Raw genomic sequence first — 23,136 nt, 5'->3', positions numbered from 1 at the left:
CCCGCTCGGGGTGCCTTGCGGCGGACTGGCGTCTCGTCCTGGGTGTGTCCCCTCCCCCTCCAGCCTTATGCCCTATGTTGCCAGGTTAGGCTCTGGCTCCCTGTGCCCCAGCTTGGGACAATACGTACATATATATATATATGTATTTTCAAAAAACAACTAGGAAGGTGATTAGGAATCGTTACTATTCAGATCAACTTTTATGCAGCTACTCGTGTGATGTACAGTAGTACATTGGTTCATGGTGGAAAGAAACAAACGCGTCTGCATCTAACTGTCTCTTCCAGCTGATGTAAGGAACACATGATTGTTTTTTTCTATGAGATGTTCGTCGCTTTGGAGAAAAGTGTCTCATAAACGAATACATGATGATGTACATGTAAAAGGCGTGTTCCGCCGGGCTCCGTCCCAAAGGCCAAGAGGATGCGCGACTTTTGCGCTCTCGGTTCGCTCACAGAGGGAGGAGCATCTCGGCAACCGGAGCTCTGCGCCAAAGTGCAACCTTCCTTCCTTCGTGAGCGCAGCAGGTTTGGCCGGTGGCCCTGGAGCCGAAGCCGAGTCACACCTCCACAGTGCGCCGAGCGCGGCTGCAGCGCGGGGCTCCAGCTGGACACGGGGTCGATGCCCGACGCGGCTCACAGGAGCAGCAGGTACGATCGCACGTGTCAAGAAGAAAGAGACGTACACTCGCGTGACTCGGCTCGCGTGAGTTCCGCTTCACCACCAGCTTTTCCACGCGTCTCACCGACTCCTGGTGCTGCCGGCTGTGTGGCCGCAGATCTTCCGTTCTTTTTTTCTGCGTCACCGCGCTTGTCTTGATGAGGGTCGCGGGGGAGCGGAGCCTGTCCCTGAGGCATGATTCGGTCCAAAGCTGGGGCGAGGGGGCGGGGTACACCTTGGCTTGGACGGGACGCCATTCGCACACCAAGGGCAATGTAGAATCACCGATCTACGTGAACCGTGTGTCTTTGGGGCTGTGTGTGGGAGGAAACCGGAGCACAGGGACACGGGGACACCCCGCAGACTCCACACTGAGTGAGCCGGGATCAAAGCCGCGTGCTCTCGCGCCGCCCAATCTAGTTTATTATGTTTATTATTATTCCTCGCGACGGTGCTGCATGTAAGTCACAGTCCACGTCTCTGCGAAGCGTGATTGTGTCCAGATCCGAAATACCGCGCGTCTCGAGGACAAACGACGTGATAGTGTGACGTGATACAGTACGAGCGATAAGTCTTATCATAAGAGTGGGAATAAAGGGCATCAACAGCACAAGTCAAGTGACTCTTACAGTAACACAGTGACAGTGTACACCGGCAGCAGCAACGGGGCACGCGCACAGTTCGGAGGGGACATCGCTCGCTCCGGGTGGGGTGTGCCAGCGGACAGGGGATGGGGGCGGGGGGGCACATTATGGGCTGTAGGAGGCAAGAATAGACAGGATGGGGGGCTGTAGGAAATCATGTGCTTTTAAATGGTGAGAACATCAGTACTTTACACCTTGAAGCCATGAGTGGCTGTTTTTCTTTATGTAACTATCAGAAGTGTTCGGCTCAATTTCCATTGTCACTTTGGGAGGAGGTTATAAAAAACTGAGGTACTTGTTTGTGTATCTTATTATAAAAAAAGAAAAACTTTTGATAGGAGGTTATGATCACGACTCATCTATCCTGCGTTTTATGCACCTGCTTGAGTGATGAACATCGGTGCATCAAGTGGAAAGTAACAAACTAGGTTTACTTGAGAATCACATGTCTGCAGCCATGTCTCTTTCTCTTAATGTAATCAACAAATTGTATCTTTGCTGAGGTGTACGTCGCTTTGGGGAAAAGTGTCTGCTAAATGAATAAATGTAAATGTAAATGTAGTTACCATCTAGTACCTTGCTTGCCTCCACACACCATGAGGAAAAACTCTAAAACCTTTACATTTATGTGACGCTTTTCTCCAAAGCAACTTAGTGTTAAGGTTCTTACAACCATTTACCTATTTATATAGGTATTCATATTTACCCTTTTTTCTTCTTTCTGCTGCTTTCTGCTGCTGGCTTCTGAGGGTTGCCACACAAAATTAAATTCAGTTCAATTCGATTCAATTCAATTCCGTTCAATTCACTTCACTTCAATTCAATTCGATTCAATTCAATTCCGTTCAATTCAATTCAATTCAATTCAATTCAATGTATCTTTATAGAGTGCTCTTCTCATGCACTGACACAGTGCACTTGAGCACAGGTATAGGAAAAAGAAACAAATGCATCAGACAAGGAAACAAGGAAACTCTTCTTCTTCTTCCTCCTTGGTTTGACTTTGCGAACAAAGATCAGGAAGGATAGGATCCACGTCTGATGCAGGCACGCTGGTGACTGATGAGGCCAACGCGAGACAGGCAGAGTCTGCCGCAGCGGCTGCATGGGAGGGACTGCTTTACGGTTGCTGCTGAAGGAATCGCTACAAGACCTGACTTAAAGGAGTTGTGGATGTATCCTAAAGCCTGCGCAAAGGAGCTTTTAGGTGGAATGCAGTGTGCGCGGAACTGATCCCATCCTTTAAGCCCGAGGTTCATCTGCCATGGCCTAGCGAGCTGGGATGGGGACGACGGGGTCCTCAGGCCTTAGGTTTTCTCTCGGAGTTTCCCTCTCCTAGGCAGACTGCTGCCCAAAGCTGAATAGGTCTGCCTGCCCCACTAAGGAAACTACAGAACTAGTGTAATACATGATCAACGCGTTTATAAAGCTATAAGTTTGTCTACTGGCCATGGAGGAAAGGAACAAAAACTCCCAACTGAAAGTTGAGGGAGAAAAAAAAACCTCTGAGGGTCCAAGTGCCAGTGGCTGCTCAGCCCTCCTGGGCATCCTAGATTCAATAAGACTCCTAAATCAGATTACAGGTAATAATGGCATTGTTGCTGTACGGTGGCTTCATTTCCCAGTTCAAAAAGGTACGTCTTGTCCATCATGGTGGTTGCTCACCATCTTCAGTCAGCATGATTTCACAAAATTTCAGTGTATTGTATACATGGCAATAAAGTGTCTTATACAGCTGGGTAATTGTACTGGGTAAGTACCTTGCTCAAGGGTACTACAGCTGGAGGTGGGAGTTGAACCTCTGACCTTGGGGTGCAAAGGCAGTACCTCTAACCACTACTGTACCAACTGCCTCTTTAGATTTAATGGCCTCTATGATTCGGTTTTCTAGCTACACATTTAGTGAGAGAAACAGAAGAAAGACTTGTGATTTCGAGTAATGAACTCAAGTATTTGTATGTGTCATTCCAAGTATCAATGTGAAATATTGCCAAGACACGGGAACACCTGCCTGTAGGTCAGCATTTGTTCGAGTCCTCATTTTAGCGATGATGGAAGTAGAAGTGGCTGTAGTAGGGATGCAGGGGGCACTGTGCTTTTTCCTAAGGTTTGGGCATTTTGAATCCCACTCCTACTCTAGAACCCTTAAAAAAAGCAGACAAGGTGTCAAGCCAAGGTTGGTCATTTCTCGGGCCACTTTGACAGCAGCCATTGAGTTGCTTCCACTATAAAACCATCTTGCGCTCCTATCTCCATGCTGGTACCCACAAGTAGCTCTTGCGTCCTGTCTCGCTGCGCAGGATGGATACACCCTTAGACCACTGGTTTTGGCAGCAGGAGTACTGGCTCCCTCCCGGCATCACCTGGAAGGACACCGAGATGAAGAGGGGCCTGCAGAATCCAGCGCCTCGAGATCTGCTGCTCTCCCTGCCTTTGGCTCTGGGCTTCATGGTCCTCCGCTACAGCTTTGAAAGGTATGCGATGGAGAGATTGCGCTGGGTGGTTTGGAGGCAGGGTGGGGCCAGCACGATTTTGTCACGCATCACCCGTCCTTCGATTGTACAACCGGACCGGGCGTCCTCGACCTCTTCCTGGAGCACGCGAACCCGATAGAAATCTATTATGAACCTCGGCTGGAATGTGAACGCGATGGTGCGGGACACAGAGAAACCGGTGCTCAGATATGGGCTGGGCATTCATATTTCTTTCCTCGTTGGTTCCTTCGCGCAGCAGGCGTGGCGCAAAGGGCGAAACTCGGACAGGCCCGCATCGCATCGTTGGCGCCTTGCGCTCTCGTCTCACATCTGCATTTTTTCACACGCTCTATAGGCAAGGCTTGCATTCCTCACTTTGCCGGAAACACATCTCTGGGCTTCGCGTTCACAACCGAGCAAGCCGGGTTATCCTAAACGTTGTGTATTCGAGAGAGAAACAAGAGAGCTAAAGAATACCAGTCAAAAGTTTGAGTACGTTTGCTGGAAACTACCTTTATCCAGCTATGAAGCTTCTGTGGGAAATGAGGCCACGTGTCTTCGCGGCTCTTCCACGATTTTGGAAGCGGAGCTATACGATTTTACCTGTTCATTTAGAGGAGAACTTTTCGTCCAAGGTGACTCGCAGTGCAGTTACAGTGCGGTACACTAGCCGCTGTCAATCACTCATCCGCACACTAGAGCAACACACACACACACTACTACTATGTCTTTGGATTCTGGGAGGAAAGGGGAGGAAATGCAAACTTCACACAGTCTGAGCAGGGATCAAACTCATGTCTTCTTGCACCATCCACGCGCACTGAGACAACGGTGCTTCTCGCTCGCCACTGTACCACCTACTGCTTTCACTCTTCTCCAGTTTACCTCTCAAACATCGTTGAGGTCACCCAGGTGTACCCAAACTTTCGACTAGTACTACTAAACTAAAAAAAAATTATCTTCCGCTATCACGGCAGACTAAACAAGTTGTCCCATGACTCAGTACTTTGCGAAGGAACGCAAAGTAGGTGACGAGCGTCTCGTGGTAGAGGTACGGGTGGAGGAGCTGGGCGGCGCTTGTCAGGTGAGATTTCTGGGGACAGGAAGTGACGGGCGCTCTGTTCGAGGACAAAGCGGGCAGGAACACCCAAGGGAAGAAGTTCCAGAAGCTAAAGAGCCCTCAGGCTGCTCTACATTGAACACACGCGCGAGCGAGAACGTCCACATGCGCAGATGTTTAAACGCACGCAGCGCAGCCGCGATTCCCGTGACTCGAGCTGTAAATGGTCTCCTTCTCCTCACAATTTCTAGTTACGGGGTTTCATTTTCGACTGTGACAAGTGGATCTTCTCTAATGTAAAGCAAATGATGACAAATGAGCCCTTTTAGCACGATCGCTCTATGATGGTGCGCCGAATAGGTGCTCAGTGGTTTCCGAATTCTGCCGAAGTGTCTGGAAGGGCAAAAATAATCACCGTGTCCCCGTAGGAAAGTGGCTCTCCCCCTGAGCAGACTGCTGGGTGTGCAGAACCAGAGACGGGTCCAAGTCTCCCACGTTCCGAAGTTAGAAGCCTTTTACACCCAAAGGAGTCACCAGCCGTCTCAGGTGAGAGACCCCGACGCCCGTCCGCACCCGGAAAGCCAAAGAGCGCGTGTTACATGCGAGAAGAATACGGTGCTGGCAGAGGAACACCGAGCTGAAAGTTCGCTTCACGTCTCGTCCCGTTCGCAGAAACTCGAGAACGTTGTGCTGTAGAGATTTTTTTTCCCTCCAAAACCAAAGCGTCTGCTTCGTAAACTGTGCTCTGTTTGTCTGCGTTACACAATGAAACACAATGGCTTTTATGTCCAAAAACATTTCCTCAAAACCTGGGCCAAAATGCAACCAGGTATTTGTAAAGAGGTCAAAGTGAGGACGCTGGTGGTGTATAGAGAAGCACGAACAGTATACCTTGGTTAATATATCACAAGGGAACATTATATGTAAACACACCTGATGACTTTTTTCACCTCAGCACCGAGAATGGAAAATGGACAAGTTTTACCCCGTTGAGAGAAACCGGAATCGCCGGAATCGGAAGTGTCCGCCGAGTCCCCTGAGTGTGACGCAGTTGATGGATCCCGTTTGCTTTCTGGAATGTTCTCCGTGGTATCTCCACGTTTGTTTAGACAGAGTTTGTTCCTTGAACCCCCCCGTCTGTTTTACAGGGACTGTTTTATCCCCCCGTGACTTTGCTTCCTGAAGTTTGACCAAAAGTAATTTTAGCCTAAACTCACAAACTGTGTGTAAAGTTCCAGGTTAATTCAGCCCCTTCCAGCACAGTTATATTGACATTTATTTAGCTGATGCTTTCCTTCAGGGGGGTGTGGTGGAGCAGCGGCACAGTGGGTTGAACCGGGTCCTGCTCTCTGGTGGGTCTGGGGTTCAAGCCCCGCTTGGGGTGCCTTGCAATGGACTGGCGTCCCGTCCTGGGTGTCCCCCCTCCAGCCCTACGCCCCGTGTTGCCGGGTTAGTGCGTGTGTGTATGTTTCCTTCAAGGCCATTTACACAGGTGGGTCACTTTTCCTGGAGCAAGTTAAGGTTGGTCAAGGATATTACAGGTGGAAGTGGGATTCAAACGTGCAACCCTTGGGTTTGAAGGCAGCAGCTCTAACCACTACAGCACCAGCTATGCCTATGTTAAACAACCTCCCAGTCTGGGAAACGCACGAGAGATGGAAATTAAGCTCAACGAGAACCATTCAGAATGAGCTGTTACTCCCCAACACATGGGGACGACATCACAGCGGCTCTCGGGTAACACGCCTTCCCTCGGCCGGTTCTCGTCTTTATTCTTTCGTAAACAAGCTCCTCTCGATCCCTGCTCGCATGCCAGAAATCCATCGTGTCAAGGAAGCGATGGGTGGTGGAGTGCTTCCTTCTGCCTTTCACCGACATCTGCGTTGCGCAACACGGGTGGTGAGTCAGTGTTTCTCACGCACCTCCTCTTAAAACACCTGCTGTTCTGCAACAACCTAATACCTGTAGCAGAGTCATGTGAGCAGGATCACATGTATATTTTTTTCTCACTGCACTTCTCATGGCTTTGTCCGAGTCTTCTGCTCCTGTGTTTAGAAAATGTTTGAGCGGGGCAACCGCTCGCTTATTTTGGGACCAAAAACACGAACGGTGGAGTTACGCGCAAATATCGAGGGGACGCGGCAGACTTGATTAAACCTCATGTTACGGGCTCTCAGTTCATCTTCTAAGTCTTCGAGTGTTTTCCTCCAGCAGGAGGAATTTTGTTTCCTTTCCCCTGCTGCCTTGGACAAATTTATACCTTCAGTTTATACTTTCAAATGTGTCTTTGTTGTGCTTGTTTCTGCCAGTTTTTCCCATACCTCTTTGCACTTTCGCTATTATTCCCTTACAATTGCACCGTGCGTAAGTGAAGTGAACCGAGAGTCGAGCTGTAATTATAATAAGGAGCAACATCACGGTATGTGGGTGACGCCCATTTCTTGCATTGCTCCCGATTTATCTGCTGCCAGGAGAACATCCTGACCACGCGAGTTGTTTATTGTCGGTCCCAGGTAACATGTGCGTATTTGATGTGTCCCTGCATGGCGTCCAGAGCGAGGTTGTCGTCCTGGCTAAGCAGTGCGGTCTCACTCCGAGACAAACCGAGACGTGGTTCCGTCGCCGCGGGAACCAGGACAGGCCGACCAAAACCAAAAAATTTTGCGAGGCCTGGTAAGTCCCGACCGCCCGCGTTGTGCGGCACGACGTGTGATGTTGGGGCTTGCGTCTAAGGAACGATGGAAGTCTCTGAAATTTCCCATGAGCAATAACTGAAACGACCTGTGTTTATCTTACTTTGCAGCTGGAGGTTTGCGTTCTACCTCATTGCATTTATGGCAGGTCTTGCTTCTCTGATCGACGTAAGTACCGAACACACACACGCACGCATGCACACACACACACGGAACGGCGCCACTACCGCTGCTCTCAAAGACATACTAGTCCAGCAGATGTTCCTCACGGTTGACGTCCACGATGGACTACAGCCACGGAGCTGTCTGTCCTCCCAGCGTGCGACGCTTACTCCGTTCAAAGTAAATATGACGACGCAGGATTTAGACCCGGTCGCCCGATTGGCTTGACGGGTTCTGGCTTGCGACTCATCCTGCTGTTCCTCTTGCTGTGAAATTTCCCCTTCCGTGACACCGCCGTCGCATCTCTGAACACAGAGTCCTCTTTGTGCTCCTCTCGCCCCACCTTGCAGACCCCGTGGTTCTGGGATCAGAGAGAGTGCTGGCGGGGATACCCACGGCAGGTGAGTCCTCGGCCTTGCGGTTCTTGCCGAACGCAATATGTCCTCGCAGACGTAGGCAGGGCCGTGTAAAAAAAAAATGTGGGCACAGCGTATGTAGAGAGGGACTTGTGCCCCGAAGGCGAGCTGGGGCGCATTCGCATGTTTGCACGGAGCCTGTGAATGACGGTGAAAATCTCGCAGAGAGGGCTAGAGAGGGTGCGAGGCCGGTTTTTCCACAGTCGTCTTCCCCGCAAACGAAAGCTGTCGAACTGCGGGCGTGTGTCTCGGTGCCTCGGGCCCGAGCGGGACGCGCGAGCCGAAAGGACGCGGGCACCGGGGGCAAACCCCGTCCAACGCGAACGAGACGGTTGGATGGGGGGCTGGAACCCGTGCCCGTGCAAATCCCTCGCGTACGATTCAACACAAGGCCCCGTTTGTTTCCACAGCCTGTCGCCGAGGCTCACTACTGGTACTATGTCACGGAGCTCGGCTTCTACTGCTCTCTCCTGCTCAGCATCACGGCGGATGTCAAGCGCAAAGTAAGCCTCCGCCTCACGGCCACGTGACGCACCGCGCCGGCCTGCCGGCTCCCAGGGTCGCGACGTGTCGCATTTCCAAGTCCCGGCCGCAGCTCCGCTCTCCGCTTCTCTGGCTGCTTTTCTCGGCGTTTTCCCTGTTTGTTCCAGTATGCGAGAGGCGCTGCTTTCTGGGCGCCCCAACCCCCCCCGCCCCGGCCTCCTCGGTCCTCCACGGGGTCGGCGTGTGCACTTCCCCACCCTCGCTCCCAGGGGGGCCCCTCCTCCAAAAACAGTGCCGTTGTGAGCGCCACACCCGCTACACTCATTGTGCGCCACATTGTTCCGACACACCTTTCCGTTTGTCGGCGAGGACCAAACGGAGCAGAGCGTTTTTCCCAATGCAAACAGCGTAACGGAGCTGAGAGAATGTGAACGAACACATAGCGATCGCATTCGCTCCCGGGCTCGTTTATCGTTTCCCGCGTGGCTAGGTTCCCGGGCCCACGGAGAGAATCCAAGACACGGTAGCCGAACGCTGCTGGCGTAACCCCCCGACAAGAATGAACGAAAAGCGGATCACGGAGCTTCGTGGTCAGATCAGTGGTAAAAAAAGGCAAATCATTTTTGCCGTGCTTGCGCGCACGCACACGCACGCTGGCTGAAGCCGCTTGTCCCGAGCAGGGTCGCAGTAAGCCGGAGCCTAACCCGGCAACGCAGGGCGTAAGGCCGGAGGGGGAGGGGACGCACCCAGGACGGCACCCCAAGCGGGACCTGGCCAAACCCGCCGCACCACCGCGCCCCCCTTCACTGTGTTCTTTTCTCGCCAGATTAACGTAAACTACTGAACGATATTTCAATTAGGCCCAAATAACAGGGAAATTATCTCTCGCTCTCACAAGCACACCCTAGTATTGGTGACACGTCCGCGATAGTGGCAGTCACAGGCAGTCAGAGCCTGAAATGTGTCTCTCTCCAGGACTTCAAGGAGCAGATCATTCACCACGTTGTGACCGTTTTGCTGATCGGCTTCTCGTACTGCGGCAATTACGTCCGCGTCGGCACACTGGTCATGCTGATCCACGACTCGTCGGACTTCCTGCTCGAGGTGAGAACCGCTTCCCCGTTGCCGCTTCCCATTCGTTCTCATGTGTTTTTGAGTCTGCGTTCTTACGTTTGGCCGCCTACGCCCACAAAGTGTCGCAAGAAACACAAACACCAACACATGTAATTTACACTAAAAGAGTAGCTACAAGAACCTCTAAGAATACGCATTACGGACAGTACGAAAACGTAACGCCATGACTGAGACGGGACTCTGTTTGCCGGAACTGTAGAGATTCCCGCCTGCTTTGTTAGAGCCTTGTTTTATTTTCATCCGTGTTTCATTTTTGCTCGTATTTTAGTTCCGAATTTCTTTCCCTCCGATTTTAACGCGAGGCACGTAATTGATTCGCTTTGACGGGGAAACTCTTACTTCTGGAACGCGACACACCCTCGGCACCGGCATTGTTTTTGGTCTTTCTCGTCACGTTGTGCCGCACGCAGGAGTCTTTTTCTTGGTTAATCTTTTACGGGGAGATTGCTTAAAAACATCCATTACCTTCTCATGGGCTGATGCGTCACTGTTGTTGTCGTACACTGATCTCTTCTGTAATCCCTGTTCTCTCTCACCCCACCCGTTTGCTTGCTGTCTTGGCACGTCTCTGTCTTCGTTCCCTCTCGCTTCGCTCGTGTCCTCAAGGGACAGCCCAAGATCGACTATCTTGATCTTTGTCTTCCGTATGAACGTTAACGTGGTTTGCTGGAGATGGATGGAAATGGATGGATGAGCCGATGACCGATGACTAGCAGAGGCACACAACGGTGGCGTTCCCATTATTAAGAAAGGAATGTGAAGACGGCGGTGAGAGTCACTACGCTCATTTGAAGTAGAACGCTCAAGTAAACCATGCGCTTCGCTCCACAGTCTGCCAAGATGTTCAACTACGCTGGCTGGCAGAGGACATGTGACGCTCTTTTTGTCATTTTTGCCACGGTCTTCCTGGTCACTCGCCTTGTGGTTTTTCCCAACAGGTAAGAAGTTTGCCTTCGGGATGTTAAATGGCAGAACGATCGCAGCACCGTACATTTCGAGGAACAGGAAAAGTGACAGTCAGAACGAGACAAGTATACTAGTGTAGGGTATGCTGCTCGTCTCAATGTGATCAGTGTGAAAAGGTGAACAGGAGGTAACTTGTGTAACTTGAGGTAGCAGTGCAAGATAAACGTGCGAGATATCAGGTGTACATCAGGTGTAACGTGATGGTGAGATTTGTTGCTCATCAGAGTGTCTCTTTTTGCATGTAGAATACTCCATACCACCCTTGTCTTAAGCATGGAGTTCTTCGCACCCTTCTTTGGTTATTATTTCTTCAATTTCCTCCTGCTGGTGCTCCAGGCACTGCATGTCTTCTGGGGCTACCTCATCCTGCGTATGATCTACAAATTTGTCTTCCTAGGAAAGGTGAGTGTGGCTGTCGCGATGAGACTCGCCTTGCCGAAGAGGCACGCGCGTCGAGCGTGGACGCTGCAGGTCCATCCTTGAAGATGATGGAACGCGGCCATTTTCACGCAGGTCCTGTCGCGGTATAAGGCCTTCACAGCCGTTCTGTCCCGTGCAGGTGGAACGAGATGAACGCAGTGACGAAGAGAGCGGCGACGAGGAGGACGAAAGAGGAGAGAAGGAGGAAGAGTCAATGTGGGAAGAAAGAAAATGTGTCCTCGATTCTAGATTGGCGGCCCTGGCCAACAAGTGTGCGCTCAGCAACCTGACGAACGAGAAGAGTGCTCCGGCCAGTGCCGTCCCGAAGTCCAGATGGCACATCGCTTCTCCGGCAAATCCAAGAGTTAGGATAAATTAGAACTCGTGTCAATTATCGGAGATGGTCCCGTGAGAATTTCAGACTTAAATTCTGACACTGAAACCAATGGGAAATGCTGGGAAATGTGCGGATGACCAAATTTTTTCCTTTTTGAAATGTTAATATTTCACGCTTTGAAATATTAAGCGCAAATGAGGTTTTACATACATCAATATTTGATAAAAATTCAGCAGAAGAGTATCAGAATTTAAGTGACAGGATACTTATTGCGACTGTCTGAGTCACCCGCATAGCACAGGCATGGCCGAGCGTTCACGCGGTGCCTCCGCTGAAGTGCAGACACTGAGGCTGTGATTTATTCGAGATGACTGAAACGGGAACTTCAGAATCTTCACGAAATGCCATCTCGGAAGAGCGAAAAATAACCCACGTTCACTTTCTGTGAAGTTAGAGGCTCCGAGGTCTGCTTCGCTACGGGCCGATATTGGCCGAAAGGCCTTCACGCGACGCTGGCAGCCGGCGTAGTTGCGTACACACACACGATGAAATAAAACAAACGTCAACATATTTGACACACCAGCCAGCAATCTTTTTTCCTCACAAGTTGTAGATTACTATGAAGCCTGAATATTTGTACTTTTAACTGTACTGTATGTTATTTATTGCGTGATCAGTTTGGTTACTGTGAAGGGGCAGCTGTCTCGAATGTTCCTCTGCTCTGTCTCTCTTTTCCACCTGCTTGGATGACGGACTCTTCGTCAAAAGCGAAACACCTCACGGCGGAAGCAGCTCCGCGGCCGTCGCTGCGACCAAATGGGTGTCCTTAACTACTTGGATTGAGTGACGCTGACCTTCCCGGGAGCGCACACGTCACACGATGGGCTGCAGCTGAAAGCGAGGACCTCCCGATTATCCATACAGTTTTGAGAGTCCTTCGTCGTTGACTTGTATTGTCTTCACGAAGGCGAGTGTGAAAAAGTCTCCCTCTGCTGTTGAGTAATGGCAGGATGCGTGTGCAGCTCCTACGTGAACCTTCACGGCTCCCGACGAACGACACGGCGGAGTGCTGTTCGCGTCCATTTATTGTAGCGCTCACCTATTCAACTTGCTGACTCTTTTCTCTTCGTTGACGAAGTATCTTGCCGAAACAATCATCATCCACTTTTGACGGATTGCGAGGAATAACCTTTGACAGTTGACTGCATGCAGGCCGCTTTCACCCTGTCTTTGCGATGCGTGGCATTTTGTCTCAAAATCACGTTGATCTGGCCTGCAGCACTTTTAACCGTAATTTGTTTAAAAAATAAATATAAAATAATCGTAAAGAATTACAGTTAATATTTTCCATTTTTAAAACTGTTCTTGGTTGGTGTTTTTACGTACAGTATGTTAGCTACAGAAATGTCTTACAATGGATGTAATTAAATGTGATATTTCTGAATTGTATTGAAAGCAATACTGGAAAATCAAAGGCGAAGTGGGAAATGTGGGGGAAAAGACACTGCTCCTGTGTTTCTGTTGTCCTGCGTTCCTCAGATACACATATGGAAAAGAGGAGAATGTAAATGTCATTATCATTCTGTATATGGCACACACAACCGCCAGCCTCAAAGACTCTTCATGACTTTCCTCTTCGTTGACGTATTCTTGATGGCTTTCCTGCCACAGTTTCATACCTCGTGTAAGACTCTTTATTAAATCCAGTTCAAGTACTGTGAACAATCTGATATAGCACTGCTTTAACATATTAAAAAAGGTACTGAATGCGAAGTACGTTGCGCGTATGCACTTCACGTTCTGTTTACAGCCTACAAAATGCATACATTCGTTCAGTTGTGGATGCTTACAAGCATCATGACCTCATGCATACAGGCATTTGTAAGGAAATCTGAAATTGAATCGTTATTACATTCCAATATTGCACTTGTGTCAGAGCTGGGGAAGTGAGCGGAGGAAACCCATACGAGACGTGCTACACGATGGGTCCCATCCACAACTAGCTGCTGGACCGAATGGTGACGCAGCCACGGACTGGGACGGGACAGGGGATTTCCTCATCGATTTGCACGCAGGTGTCCGTGTAAGGGTCCAGCAGGACCATGTTGGGGAGCACCTTGTTCCCCTTGCGCTCCCCCAGCAGGTACACCTGACCGCCAGCAGTGGTGCAGCCTGTGAAAAACTTCCTCTGGAGACACTCCTCTTCCAGAACGGTCCACTCGTCCGTCTCCACATCCAGTCGCAGCGCCTGACCGCCGAAGAAGTAGCAAGCGCCGTTGAGCACCGTGGCGAGAAGGTCGTACCTAGACGCGAGAGGATGGAGAATGGCGAGTTGCTCCACGTGCGCAGGCAATTACCGAGGTGCGCCGTGAGCCTTGTGAAAAGGAGGGATCCCGCAAAAAGACGGTTACTCTCATTCTACGCCCAACATATAGCTTTGTGTTCGGTTACTGGAGGCATGGCTTCTCTTGCACGTCGGGGGCCTCCAACAGCTCCATGTCTACTGGCAAGCAAATAACACGGTTCTTGTACCTTTTCATCCCAGAGGAAATCCTTCATCTATCATAGTAATGGGCCCTACAGCAAAAAATGTCTTCAACAAAGTACCAAGGTGAGTTAAAAAGACAAAGGAAAGTTGAAAATTTGAAGGGATAAAATGCACCGGGAAGGGAAAGCTAAGCTAGGCCATGTGCAGGATCCTCCGTTTTTATGAGCGACACTTTGCGATTTTCATTCGATTAATTTCCATCGAGAATCTTGGATGTCTGATGTACAAATATGGGAACCTTTTGTGCCTCGGGGTGCATTATTTCTTTTTTCCCTTTTAAATTAATGGCAGTTAAGCTCTATGTGGAACATGTTCTAATATACGAAGTGTTTAAATTAATTAATTCATTTAATGAGAATTCACCTGACCGCAAGATGTTCGGGAACAAATGACACCGTGTTACGGTGTACAATGTATGCGTGAATAATCTCGATAGGACGTTCTTCTACTTCTCATTGATGACAGTAACCGTGAGCAGACTGATTTATCGGCCTCCTGCACTCAATCCCAAGACTGGCCAGCTAAGACTTTTTCGCTTTGTTGTTTAGTAGAAATGTACAACCCTAACAGCACTTTTGATTTTACTGACATTTAAACATCGCCTTGTATTTCGGTCGTTTGGAGCACAGAAGCGTTGCTTGCATGCTGTCCGTGTACCTTCACGACACAGTCAAGAGAGCGGACATGCGATTTTGCAGCGTCTTACCGTGGAAATGGGGAGTAGGAGACCACATCCCATTGGTCTGTCTCTACCTGGTACCTCTGGATGCCGCCGTAAACGTCACCATTTTCATCTAAGCCACATGCCACGTAGATACAGGGAGCCAGAGCGACAGCGGCCGCCCGCTCTACCGCCCGTACCATAGGACTCACGCTCTCCCAGCTCTGGGCTCCCAGTGTCAGCCTCTCCACGTCAGGCACAAGGCCTTCGTCCATGCTGCCTCCCAGGACAAAGACTCGGCACCCCAGGCCCGCCGTACAGTGGCTGTGCCGGGACTTGAGCAGCGAGGGGCCGTCGACCCAGCAGCCGTTCGCGCACCGAAAGATCCGCACCCAGTCCACGCTGTACCACACGACCTCGTCGCGAAAGTAACCGCCAGTCACCACCACGCTGTCACCTGGGAAAAGATGAAGAAAAAGAGGGTGTGATGCTGGCCTGCAAGATCGAACAGACTCACGGGACGTCGCTCCATGACTCTTTCTGAACGACTGTTTTCCCTCGTCTGAAATGACACCATTACCTACAGCAGCTACCGCGTACTGCATGAGATTCTTCCTCGTAAAAGGTACGCAAGACTTCCACATTCCACATCGTGGGTGGAACTGGCACAGGGTCTGATCGTCGCGGTCGTGGGGCCCACCGAGCACATACAGTGTTTCCTTCACGCGGGTTCGAGGACTGAGCCTCGGCGTCGTCCAGCTGGCGGGCGGCTGCGAATCCAGTTTGCAGAGGAGTTTGGCCCGAGGGTCAGAGCCTTTCACGTGGACCAGCATCTCACTGATGTACTGGAGGGAAAGACACTCGGGTCGCACAAAGGCGGCCAGCTCGAGGAAGTCGTCTTCGCGGCTGGGGTCGAAGGTCGCCCAGCGCAGAGCGACCTCAAAAGCTAAGTCCTCTCGCGGCAAGAACAGGTCCTCGCTAGCAAGGAGGTCGGCCACGCTCTCTTTGGACAGGTACAGGAAGTCCTCCTCGCAGGCCAAGGCAGGTAGATGGGTGAGGGCCACCTCTCTTGCGGCTGCGTACAGCTCCAGACAGCCCAGCCGCCAAGCGTACGCCATCATACCCAAACAGTTGCTCAGATGCAGCTGCCGCTCGAGGAATTTGCAGCACAGCAGCCTGGCTTGCTCCATCTGGAGGAAGTCCGCGGCCTCCAGGATCCCCAGAACATTCTCCTTGTCCAGGGGCAGCCTGGAGGTTCGTGCGAACGCCATCAGGGTACGGAACTGCTCGAGTCCCACGCCTTTGATCTGGATGTGACTCCTGGTGCTCTCCTGTCCGCCCCCGTAGAAAAGGGCTCGGAAATAAGGGCTCAGGCTCGCCAGCCGTCGCCGGTTCACGAGAAAACTCTCCGTTTCCACTTGAAGAACGGTGTCAGGCACCGCTTCTCCCTGGGGCTCCCTAGTTGCTGTGCAGACGGGCGTTTGGGGGGAGTCAAAGTGCTCCCTGAGCGGCTCAAGTGGAGTAGCGGCGTTGAGGCTTTTGAGTCCCTCCTCTTGCTTGCTGGAGGCCATAGTCACAGCACATAGCTGCCTCTACTGACTCTAACTCTTCACCGACTTGTGATCTGAAGTATTTATAACCACTGGCCCCTCTTGCATTTGGTTGCCAGCTTAGCAGGGAAGTCATTTTAGTTCGGTAAACAAGCACTAAATATAGCCTGTACTTGTCTGCTAGCCGCGCGTTTAGAATACTTAAATCCTTGCATTGGCTCCCGGTCTCTTATAGAGTTGATTATAAAATCCTACTTTTGACCTATAAGGCAATACATAGCATTGCTCCGGGTTACCTTTATGAGATCATTAATTTTTATATTCCAGCACGATATCTCCGTTCGTTAGATGCAGGTTACCTTAAAGTACCTGTGATCAATAAGACCTCAGTAGGAGGTCACGCCTTTAGTTATAGAGCACCTAAACTGTGGAATAGTCTACCAGTTACTGTCAGAAATGCCCGTCTGTTTCTGTTTTCAAATCCCGACTTAAGACTTATATGTTCACTCAGGCATTCCACCCCATAATGTAATTTGACCTGCCTTGGTTGTTTATCACCTTTACAAAAATGCATTTTAAATTTACTTAAGTAACAAATGACTAACTCTGTCCTATCTTCTCGTTGAGCACTACCTCACTATAAGACCTGAGGAGGCTGGCCAATGGTGATAGAGGAATAGTGTGCTGACAGAGGATGATGTCCATCTGCCGTGACGATCGAGACGTTCCACTTCGAGCTGGGGATCCAAGATGCCATTTACCAACATTATAATTACTTGTTAAACACTGGCTTACAAATTGTTACTTTCTAGAATGCCCAGGAGGGGTGGGCAACCACTGGCCCGTGGACCCCCAGAGGTTTTTTTCTCCCTCAACCTTCAGTTGGGAGTTTTTGTTCCTTTCCCCATGGCCAGTAGGTATACTTATAGCTCTATAATAAGTTCTTCATTATGGTAGCCATTAGTTGACTGTCTTCTTCGTTTGTATCAATTTTTCTTGCTGTATGCCCGTGTTAAAGCACTCTGTGTGACTGCGTGAGACGAGTGCTCTATAAAAAATAAAAATAATAATAATAATTATAATAATATCGGAAATTACATATAATGTCTGCTACTAAGCCTGATTTAGACTAATTTTTAATGCACTTGGCAATCACCAAATTATAGGTCTGATTTTGTAGAAATAACATGGACTAAACTTGCACATTTGGGAAGATACTTGATTTCACGCACAAGCTGCCGACCAAATGCATTATCTGTAAGAAATGTTTCAACTGGTCAAATAAAGTTCAATTTAAATCATAAAATAATGTACACGTAATTTTTTGCAGGTAATCCAAGAATAAAAAATATGAGGTACCCAGTCTGAGAAATATGTGTGCAAGCATTTAAAAAGGATGCCTGGATGAATGCAAATAGTCAAAAAACTAAAAATGTAAAAGGCCAAGTATTTATCAAGGTTTTTCAGCAGTACAACAAATACCGTTACAACAATGTCGGCGTAAGAGCGAACGAAGAAAACTTCTAGCATTTTTTTGTACCTTTCAGTTTCTGTCAATAAAAAAATTTCACTTTTGTTTGACTTCACAATGTGATATAACTGCCCCTCCATGCTGACAGAAGTGCATCCCAAATTACCGCAAAGTGAACGCAGTTTCCTCACATAACTTGCATAATTTGTACCCGAAATCTGCTAAGGTCAGTCCTCCGACAAAAAACTCTTAATTGCCATACATTTACGCGGAGAAAATCAATTCCCGAGGCGCAAAAGCCATTTTTTTTGCACCAAATATTCTTCATTTAAAATTCAATTCTAATTTAATTCAAAACAAAGTTTAGAATATTAGAAACACCTACTGAGGTACTTCTAATGTAATTAATGTAACGATGCGTGTACGACTTAAGTAATGTATAATTTGCAAAAGTGAATCCATCCACCATCAATAACTGCTTATCCACGCAGGGACAAGATGGTCCAAATCCTATCGCAGTTTACACATTGGACAGGACACCAGCCCCCACTCACACACGCTCGTACACACACTACAATCAATAGCGTCGCCTATTCGCCTGAATCACGTGTTTGGACTGTGTGAGGAAACCATAACATGCAGAGAAACCTCGAGCAAATACAAGGTTAACATGCAAACCCCACACAGGACGACCCAAATTGAAACCTGAGCCCAAGGCTTGTGAGGCATCCCCACAATCTCCTGCACTGCTATGGATTTGCACACAATGCATTCACTTTGCGGTAATTTGGGATGCACTTCTGTCACGGCGAACTGGAGCCTAATTCGGCAACACAGGACGTAAGGCTGGAGGGGACACACCCCGGACGGGATGCCAGTCCATCGCAAAGCACCCGAAGCGGGACTCGAACCCCAGACCCATCGGAGAGCAGGCCCCAGCCAAACCCGGTGCGCCACCGCACCCCCTATATATTTGCAATAAATGAATAATAAATCAGATTACACAATTTGTATTGATATTTCCTTTCAGAAGAATTCTATGTCTGTTTTAAACTGCAAGTTTTAAACTGATAGATAAGGCTCTCTTTTGCATTTTTGCTGTTTCAGTATCTTTTTGCACATTCTTCATAACATCTCATTTCGGCTTGTTATTACTGAAAAAGTGATTTTGCTCTATAAAAAGTCGCAAGATTTTTGAGGCACTTCTGAATGGACACACTGCTACAAGACAGATGAGATGCACAGAACGCCACACTATTTGAATGGAGGAATGCTGTTCAACATCATCGAAGCTCATATTTTCATTTGAAATATCCGGCAATTCTCATGAGATTTGCAGTTAAGTATACCAACGACATGTGCTCTTACGCATATAATGAGAGAGATCATTATGCAGGGGAAGACTGTATTTTAATATTTATGTACATTGTTTTTTAGATTTGATTTTAAGGGCATGTGTAACACCAGTAGTGGTGGGGAATCACATCGGCTCGTCTGTATACCAGTGAAACACTTTCTTTAAAAACATGAGAATCATAAAATGGGGGTTTTTTACCAAAAAACACTTAAAGTAACTATTTCGAGATAAAACATGCATCACTGAAGGTCTGTATCTTCTCTCATAAAGCATTTTATAGCAAGACAGTCACAAATAAGGAGCAATGTCTGTGGGACATCATATACCAGGGTGCTGTTACTATGCATTGTGACGTAAACTTTTCCAGTAGAGTACTGTACTTATCTGTCTTTCTGGAAAGATGGAAACTGCACTGATGCTTTACTCCAAATCCACTTAAAGTGATCTACCAATTTACTGTGGTGCTTGAAAGGTTGTGAACCCTTTAGAATTCTATTTCCGCATAAATTTAACCTAAAACATTATCAAATTTTCACAGAAAGTCCTAAAACTAAAGAGAGCCAATTAAACAAAAGAGACAAAAACATTATAGTTGCTCATTTATTGAGGAAAATAACCAAATGTTACATATTTGTGTGTGGCAAAAGTATGTGATCCTCTAGGATTATCAGTTTATTTGAAGAGGAAATTAATCGGCCGTTTCAGTCAACGGGATGACACCGAGGTGCGAGTGGGGGAGGTCCTGCCTTATTTGAAGAACAGAAATCGGGGGCTTTGCTGTCAGTCTGATCGTCACAACACAAGTTTGTGGAAGTGTGTCACGGCTTGAACAAAGGAGATTTCTGAGGACGTTTCTAAAGAATCCGAACTCCTCCAGTCCGCCGTCAGGCCGACTGTGTACAAATGGAGGAAATTCATCACCGTTGCTACCCTCCCCAGGAGTGGTCGATCAACAAAGATCACACCAAGGGCGAGGTGCGTAGTAAATCGGGAGGTCACAAAGAAACTCAGGATGTAACGTCTAAGAAACTAAAGGCCTGTCTTGCATTTGCTAATGTCGGTGTTCATGAGTTCACCATCAGAAGAACACTGAACGACAATGGAGTACGTGGTAGGGTTGCAGGTAGAAAAGCACCACTCTCCAAAAAGAACATTGTTGCCCATCTACAGCTTGCTAAAGACCATGTGGATAAGCCAGAAGGCTAATAGAAGAATGTTCAGTATATGGATGAGGCCAAAATAGAACTTTTTGACTTGAATGACAAGCGTTATGTTTCGCAAAAAGCAAACACTGCATTCCTGCATAAGATTCTTGCCTCATCCGTAAAAGATAACATGGCAGCATCATGATTTTGGCCTACTTTACTTCCTCTGGACCAGGATGGCTTGCCATCATTGACAGGACTATGAATTCTGAATTGTACCAGAAATTCTACAGGAAAATTTCAGGGTATCTGTCCATGAACTGAAACTAAAAAAGTAGATCATGCAGCATAACAACTCTAAAGTCATTCTACCAACAAATGATTATAGCAGACAAAAGTTAATGTTTTTGGAATGGCAGAGTCAAAGTCCTGACCTTAATGCTATAGAAAGGTGGAAAGACCTGAAAGGGGCAGTTCATGCGAGGAAGCCCACCCACATTCCTGAGTTGAAGTTGTTCTGTAAGGAGGAATGGGCTGAACATCCTCTAAGCAGCTGTGCCAGCATTGTCCGGCGAAAGGCAAACATAACTGCAAACATTACTGGAAATGTTTAGTTGTAATTATTGCTGCACAAGTGGGTCATAGTTATTGAAAGCAAAGGTTCACATACTTTTGCCACACAAGTAACATTGGATCATTTTCCTCAAATAATGAAGTATGTGTCTTATTTGATTGGGTTCTCTTTAGTTTTAGGACTTGTGTGGCAATCTGATCACATTTATGCAGAGAGAATTCTAAAAGGTTCACAAACTTTCAAATGCCACTTTCTATACCTATTTAAATGTACTGTAGTACTTTCCCTGAATTGCTACATCTTGCTCACAGTTACAACAGGTGAGATTCAAACCTGTACAAGGGTTTATCCACTATCTGCTACACTACATGCTGCTGGAACTCTTGATCCTCAGCCTTACAAAAGTTAATTAATACTCATACAATCCCTCATTTTCTATTCACTGCACTCAGTTTTTAGTCCACTTTGCATTTACTACACTAGACTTTCAACACAAGGCCCTGCAGCCAAGAAAACATTTAAAAAGAGCCCGGTACCACCACATCTTTGCTATGTATGAACTGTTTTCAATTCGTTCTGGAGGCATCCTTCTAGACAAAACTGAGAAGTGCATTTAATTTGCCTTAACTTGCATTCACAATCTCGGCTGCATTATGCGATTTATATACTGAAACAATGAAATGACAGAAATAGTTCAATTTGATTTTTATAAAATTAAGTTTCATAACACAAAGGGCACATTCTTCAGGTGACTTCAGACAAGTAACAAAACTCAAATCTCTCCTGATATAAGACACAACTTAAATGACAGCACAAACTAAACAATCTGTGGCAAAGTGTTTAAAAAAAAAAGTTTAAGCCACTTTGTACATACAGTGTTCCTCTCCATTCCTTAAGTGCAGCACGACACATTTTCACTTTTGTGCACTTCAAGTGGTGACTTCAGCTCAGAAAAATACCAACTGGAAACTTAAGAGGAAACAAAGCCTTCTACGAGGAACCGATGAGATGCGTCAGTCACACAGAGGTGCGATGAGATGTGAGCCACTACAGGTGGAAGAGCGGAAGGAGGGAGGGAGGCATGATGAAGGAAGGGCAGGAGAAGACCGCTAGCCATCCTGCTGCTGGATGAACGGGTTCGGAATGGATTCCATGCCATCCTGCGGACAAATGAGAACCACCGACGTCCCGCGGCAAACCACCAAACCCAGCTGCCGGGTGTCCTCCGTTAGCTTGTACTGATCATCAGGGTCTGCACAGAGCGGAGAAGGAATAGAAAAGGTGAGCCAAATATACCTGCAAAGACTCACAGCGCAGTCAGTGTAGTGGCACAGCACATGCATCAAGGTATTTTTGGAAAAGTGACTAACAGATCACAGGCACAAGAGCAGTATCTCAGCAGAAGTGCTTCACCACACACACACACACACACACACACACACACACACACACAGGACAGGTGCTGTTACTTACCTCTCAGGTACTCTATAGTACCATCCAGCACCAGGTTGAGCAGAGGGTCGAACCCTTTGAGGACTCCACTGGCTGTGGGGACAAACAAACTCTGCTTAACTTTTTTTTTTTTTTTTTTTACTGAATTTAACGCTCTCCTCGCAGGAACGTATTGTAAATACAGAGAAAGTGTAAAGAAACGAAGGTTGTAGGAAAGAAATGTAACACGACGAACGTCGAAGCCTCGAGTCCTCCTGGGCTGCCGGCGGTGCTGCCCGCATCGGAGCCCACTTTACACTTTTATTTCGTATTATTTCCATACCTTCCCGACCGCCCTGAAATTTCACTCGGATGGTCTTGTCAATGTACTTGGACAGGTCGAAAATGCTCTCTTTCTTCTTCTTCTCTTTGTCCTGAAATTACAGAGAATCAAGTTGAATGAATCGTGTCACACACTCAGTGACAGTCCGGCTCACTCTGCCTCAGAGTTCAGCGGAGCATAGCGCAGCAACAAGTTACCGTTACGCATAAGCTTCTTTTTTTTTTTGCTCTCTTCACTTCCCCCACTTAAAAATATGCTTAAAAAGCACAATGGCTTTATACCGTCTACAAGCATTCCTCATATAATTCAATTAACATTCACGGAGCGAAACCGCACTCACCGCCATTTTTTTTAACTCCGCATCAAACCCTCTGAAGCTCCGCCCTTCCACCTTCAACCTTTGACCTCTTTGTCTGTCCGCTGGAAAAAAAAAATCCTTATATTGTTTACTTTATTTTTATTGTTGGTAAAAACCTTTAAGATTATATTACAGTTCCGGTGCAATGTTTCAAACCTTCTTTAAAAAATATATTTGAAACATTGACATGTACTTATGGCCAGTTTTAGGGGCGTGGCTTTGTGATTGACGTATGGGAACCAATCAATG

At 47.9% G+C, this 23,136-nt stretch overlaps 3 protein-coding genes across 5 annotated transcripts; 1 reads left to right on the top strand and 2 right to left on the bottom strand.

Moving 5' to 3' along the window:
- The first annotated feature begins 431 nt into the window (after positions 1-431).
- On the top strand, positions 432-12,587 carry cers4a (ceramide synthase 4a). 3 transcript variants are annotated; one of them, XM_018728136.2, is made up of 11 exons: positions 432-650; positions 3,605-3,778; positions 5,267-5,384; positions 7,393-7,511; positions 7,642-7,699; positions 8,044-8,094; positions 8,520-8,612; positions 9,568-9,696; positions 10,558-10,664; positions 10,938-11,094; positions 11,252-12,587. In XM_018728136.2, exons 1-11 carry the CDS (start codon positions 622-624, stop codon positions 11,489-11,491), a joined length of 1,275 nt encoding a protein of 424 aa, XP_018583652.2. In that variant the 5' UTR covers positions 432-621; the 3' UTR covers positions 11,492-12,587. The 3 variants fall into 3 exon arrangements, with proteins under 3 accessions (XP_018583652.2, XP_018583649.2, XP_018583651.2); XM_018728133.2 differs by having other exon boundaries at positions 432-705; XM_018728135.2 differs by lacking the exon at positions 8,520-8,612 and having other exon boundaries at positions 432-705.
- Positions 12,588-12,670: 83 nt separating this feature from the next.
- Positions 12,671-16,261, bottom strand: LOC108919848 (kelch-like protein 24). Its single transcript, XM_018728142.2, has 3 exons — positions 15,239-16,261; positions 14,704-15,115; positions 12,671-13,752 (listed from the first exon to the last, which is right to left on the bottom strand). The coding sequence occupies exons 1-3, from the start codon at positions 16,227-16,229 to the stop codon at positions 13,449-13,451; spliced, it is 1,707 nt and encodes a 568-aa protein (XP_018583658.2). The 5' UTR covers positions 16,230-16,261; the 3' UTR covers positions 12,671-13,448.
- A 5,007-nt stretch (positions 16,262-21,268) lies between these two features.
- On the bottom strand, positions 21,269-22,953 carry lsm7 (LSM7 homolog, U6 small nuclear RNA and mRNA degradation associated). The gene is made up of 4 exons (XM_018728138.2): positions 22,870-22,953; positions 22,530-22,620; positions 22,229-22,300; positions 21,269-22,007 (listed from the first exon to the last, which is right to left on the bottom strand). The coding sequence occupies exons 1-4, from the start codon at positions 22,873-22,875 to the stop codon at positions 21,865-21,867; spliced, it is 312 nt and encodes a 103-aa protein (XP_018583654.1). The 5' UTR covers positions 22,876-22,953; the 3' UTR covers positions 21,269-21,864.
- Positions 22,954-23,136: the final 183 nt, after the last annotated feature.

The sequence above is a fragment of the Scleropages formosus genome, chromosome 9 (genome assembly GCF_900964775.1).
Source record: "Scleropages formosus chromosome 9, fSclFor1.1, whole genome shotgun sequence".
NCBI lineage: Eukaryota > Metazoa > Chordata > Actinopteri > Osteoglossiformes > Osteoglossidae > Scleropages > Scleropages formosus.
Note: the sequence above shows the minus strand (reverse complement) of the source record. Positions and strands in the feature narration are given on the sequence as shown.

Excerpts from the sequence above, each read along its gene's own strand:
- cers4a (XM_018728136.2), top strand. The coding sequence starts at position 622 with ATGCCCGACGCGGCTCACAGGAGCAGCAG. Across the intron at positions 10,665-10,937 it reads CTTGTGGTTTTTCCCAACAG|AATACTCCATACCACCCTTG; the intron begins GTAAGAAGTTTG and ends TTTTGCATGTAG. Across the intron at positions 11,095-11,251 it reads AATTTGTCTTCCTAGGAAAG|GTGGAACGAGATGAACGCAG; the intron begins GTGAGTGTGGCT and ends TGTCCCGTGCAG.
- LOC108919848 (XM_018728142.2), bottom strand. The coding sequence starts at position 16,229 with ATGGCCTCCAGCAAGCAAGAGGAGGGACTCAAAAGCCTCAACGCCGCT. Across the intron at positions 15,116-15,238 it reads GTACGCGGTAGCTGCTGTAG|GTGACAGCGTGGTGGTGACT; the intron begins GTAATGGTGTCA and ends ATCTTTTCCCAG. Across the intron at positions 13,753-14,703 it reads TCCTACTCCCCATTTCCACG|GTACGACCTTCTCGCCACGG; the intron begins GTAAGACGCTGC and ends TCTCGCGTCTAG.
- lsm7 (XM_018728138.2), bottom strand. Across the intron at positions 22,301-22,529 it reads ATTTCAGGGCGGTCGGGAAG|CCAGTGGAGTCCTCAAAGGG; the intron begins GTATGGAAATAA and ends TTGTCCCCACAG. Across the intron at positions 22,008-22,228 it reads TACTATAGAGTACCTGAGAG|ACCCTGATGATCAGTACAAG; the intron begins GTAAGTAACAGC and ends CGCTCTGTGCAG.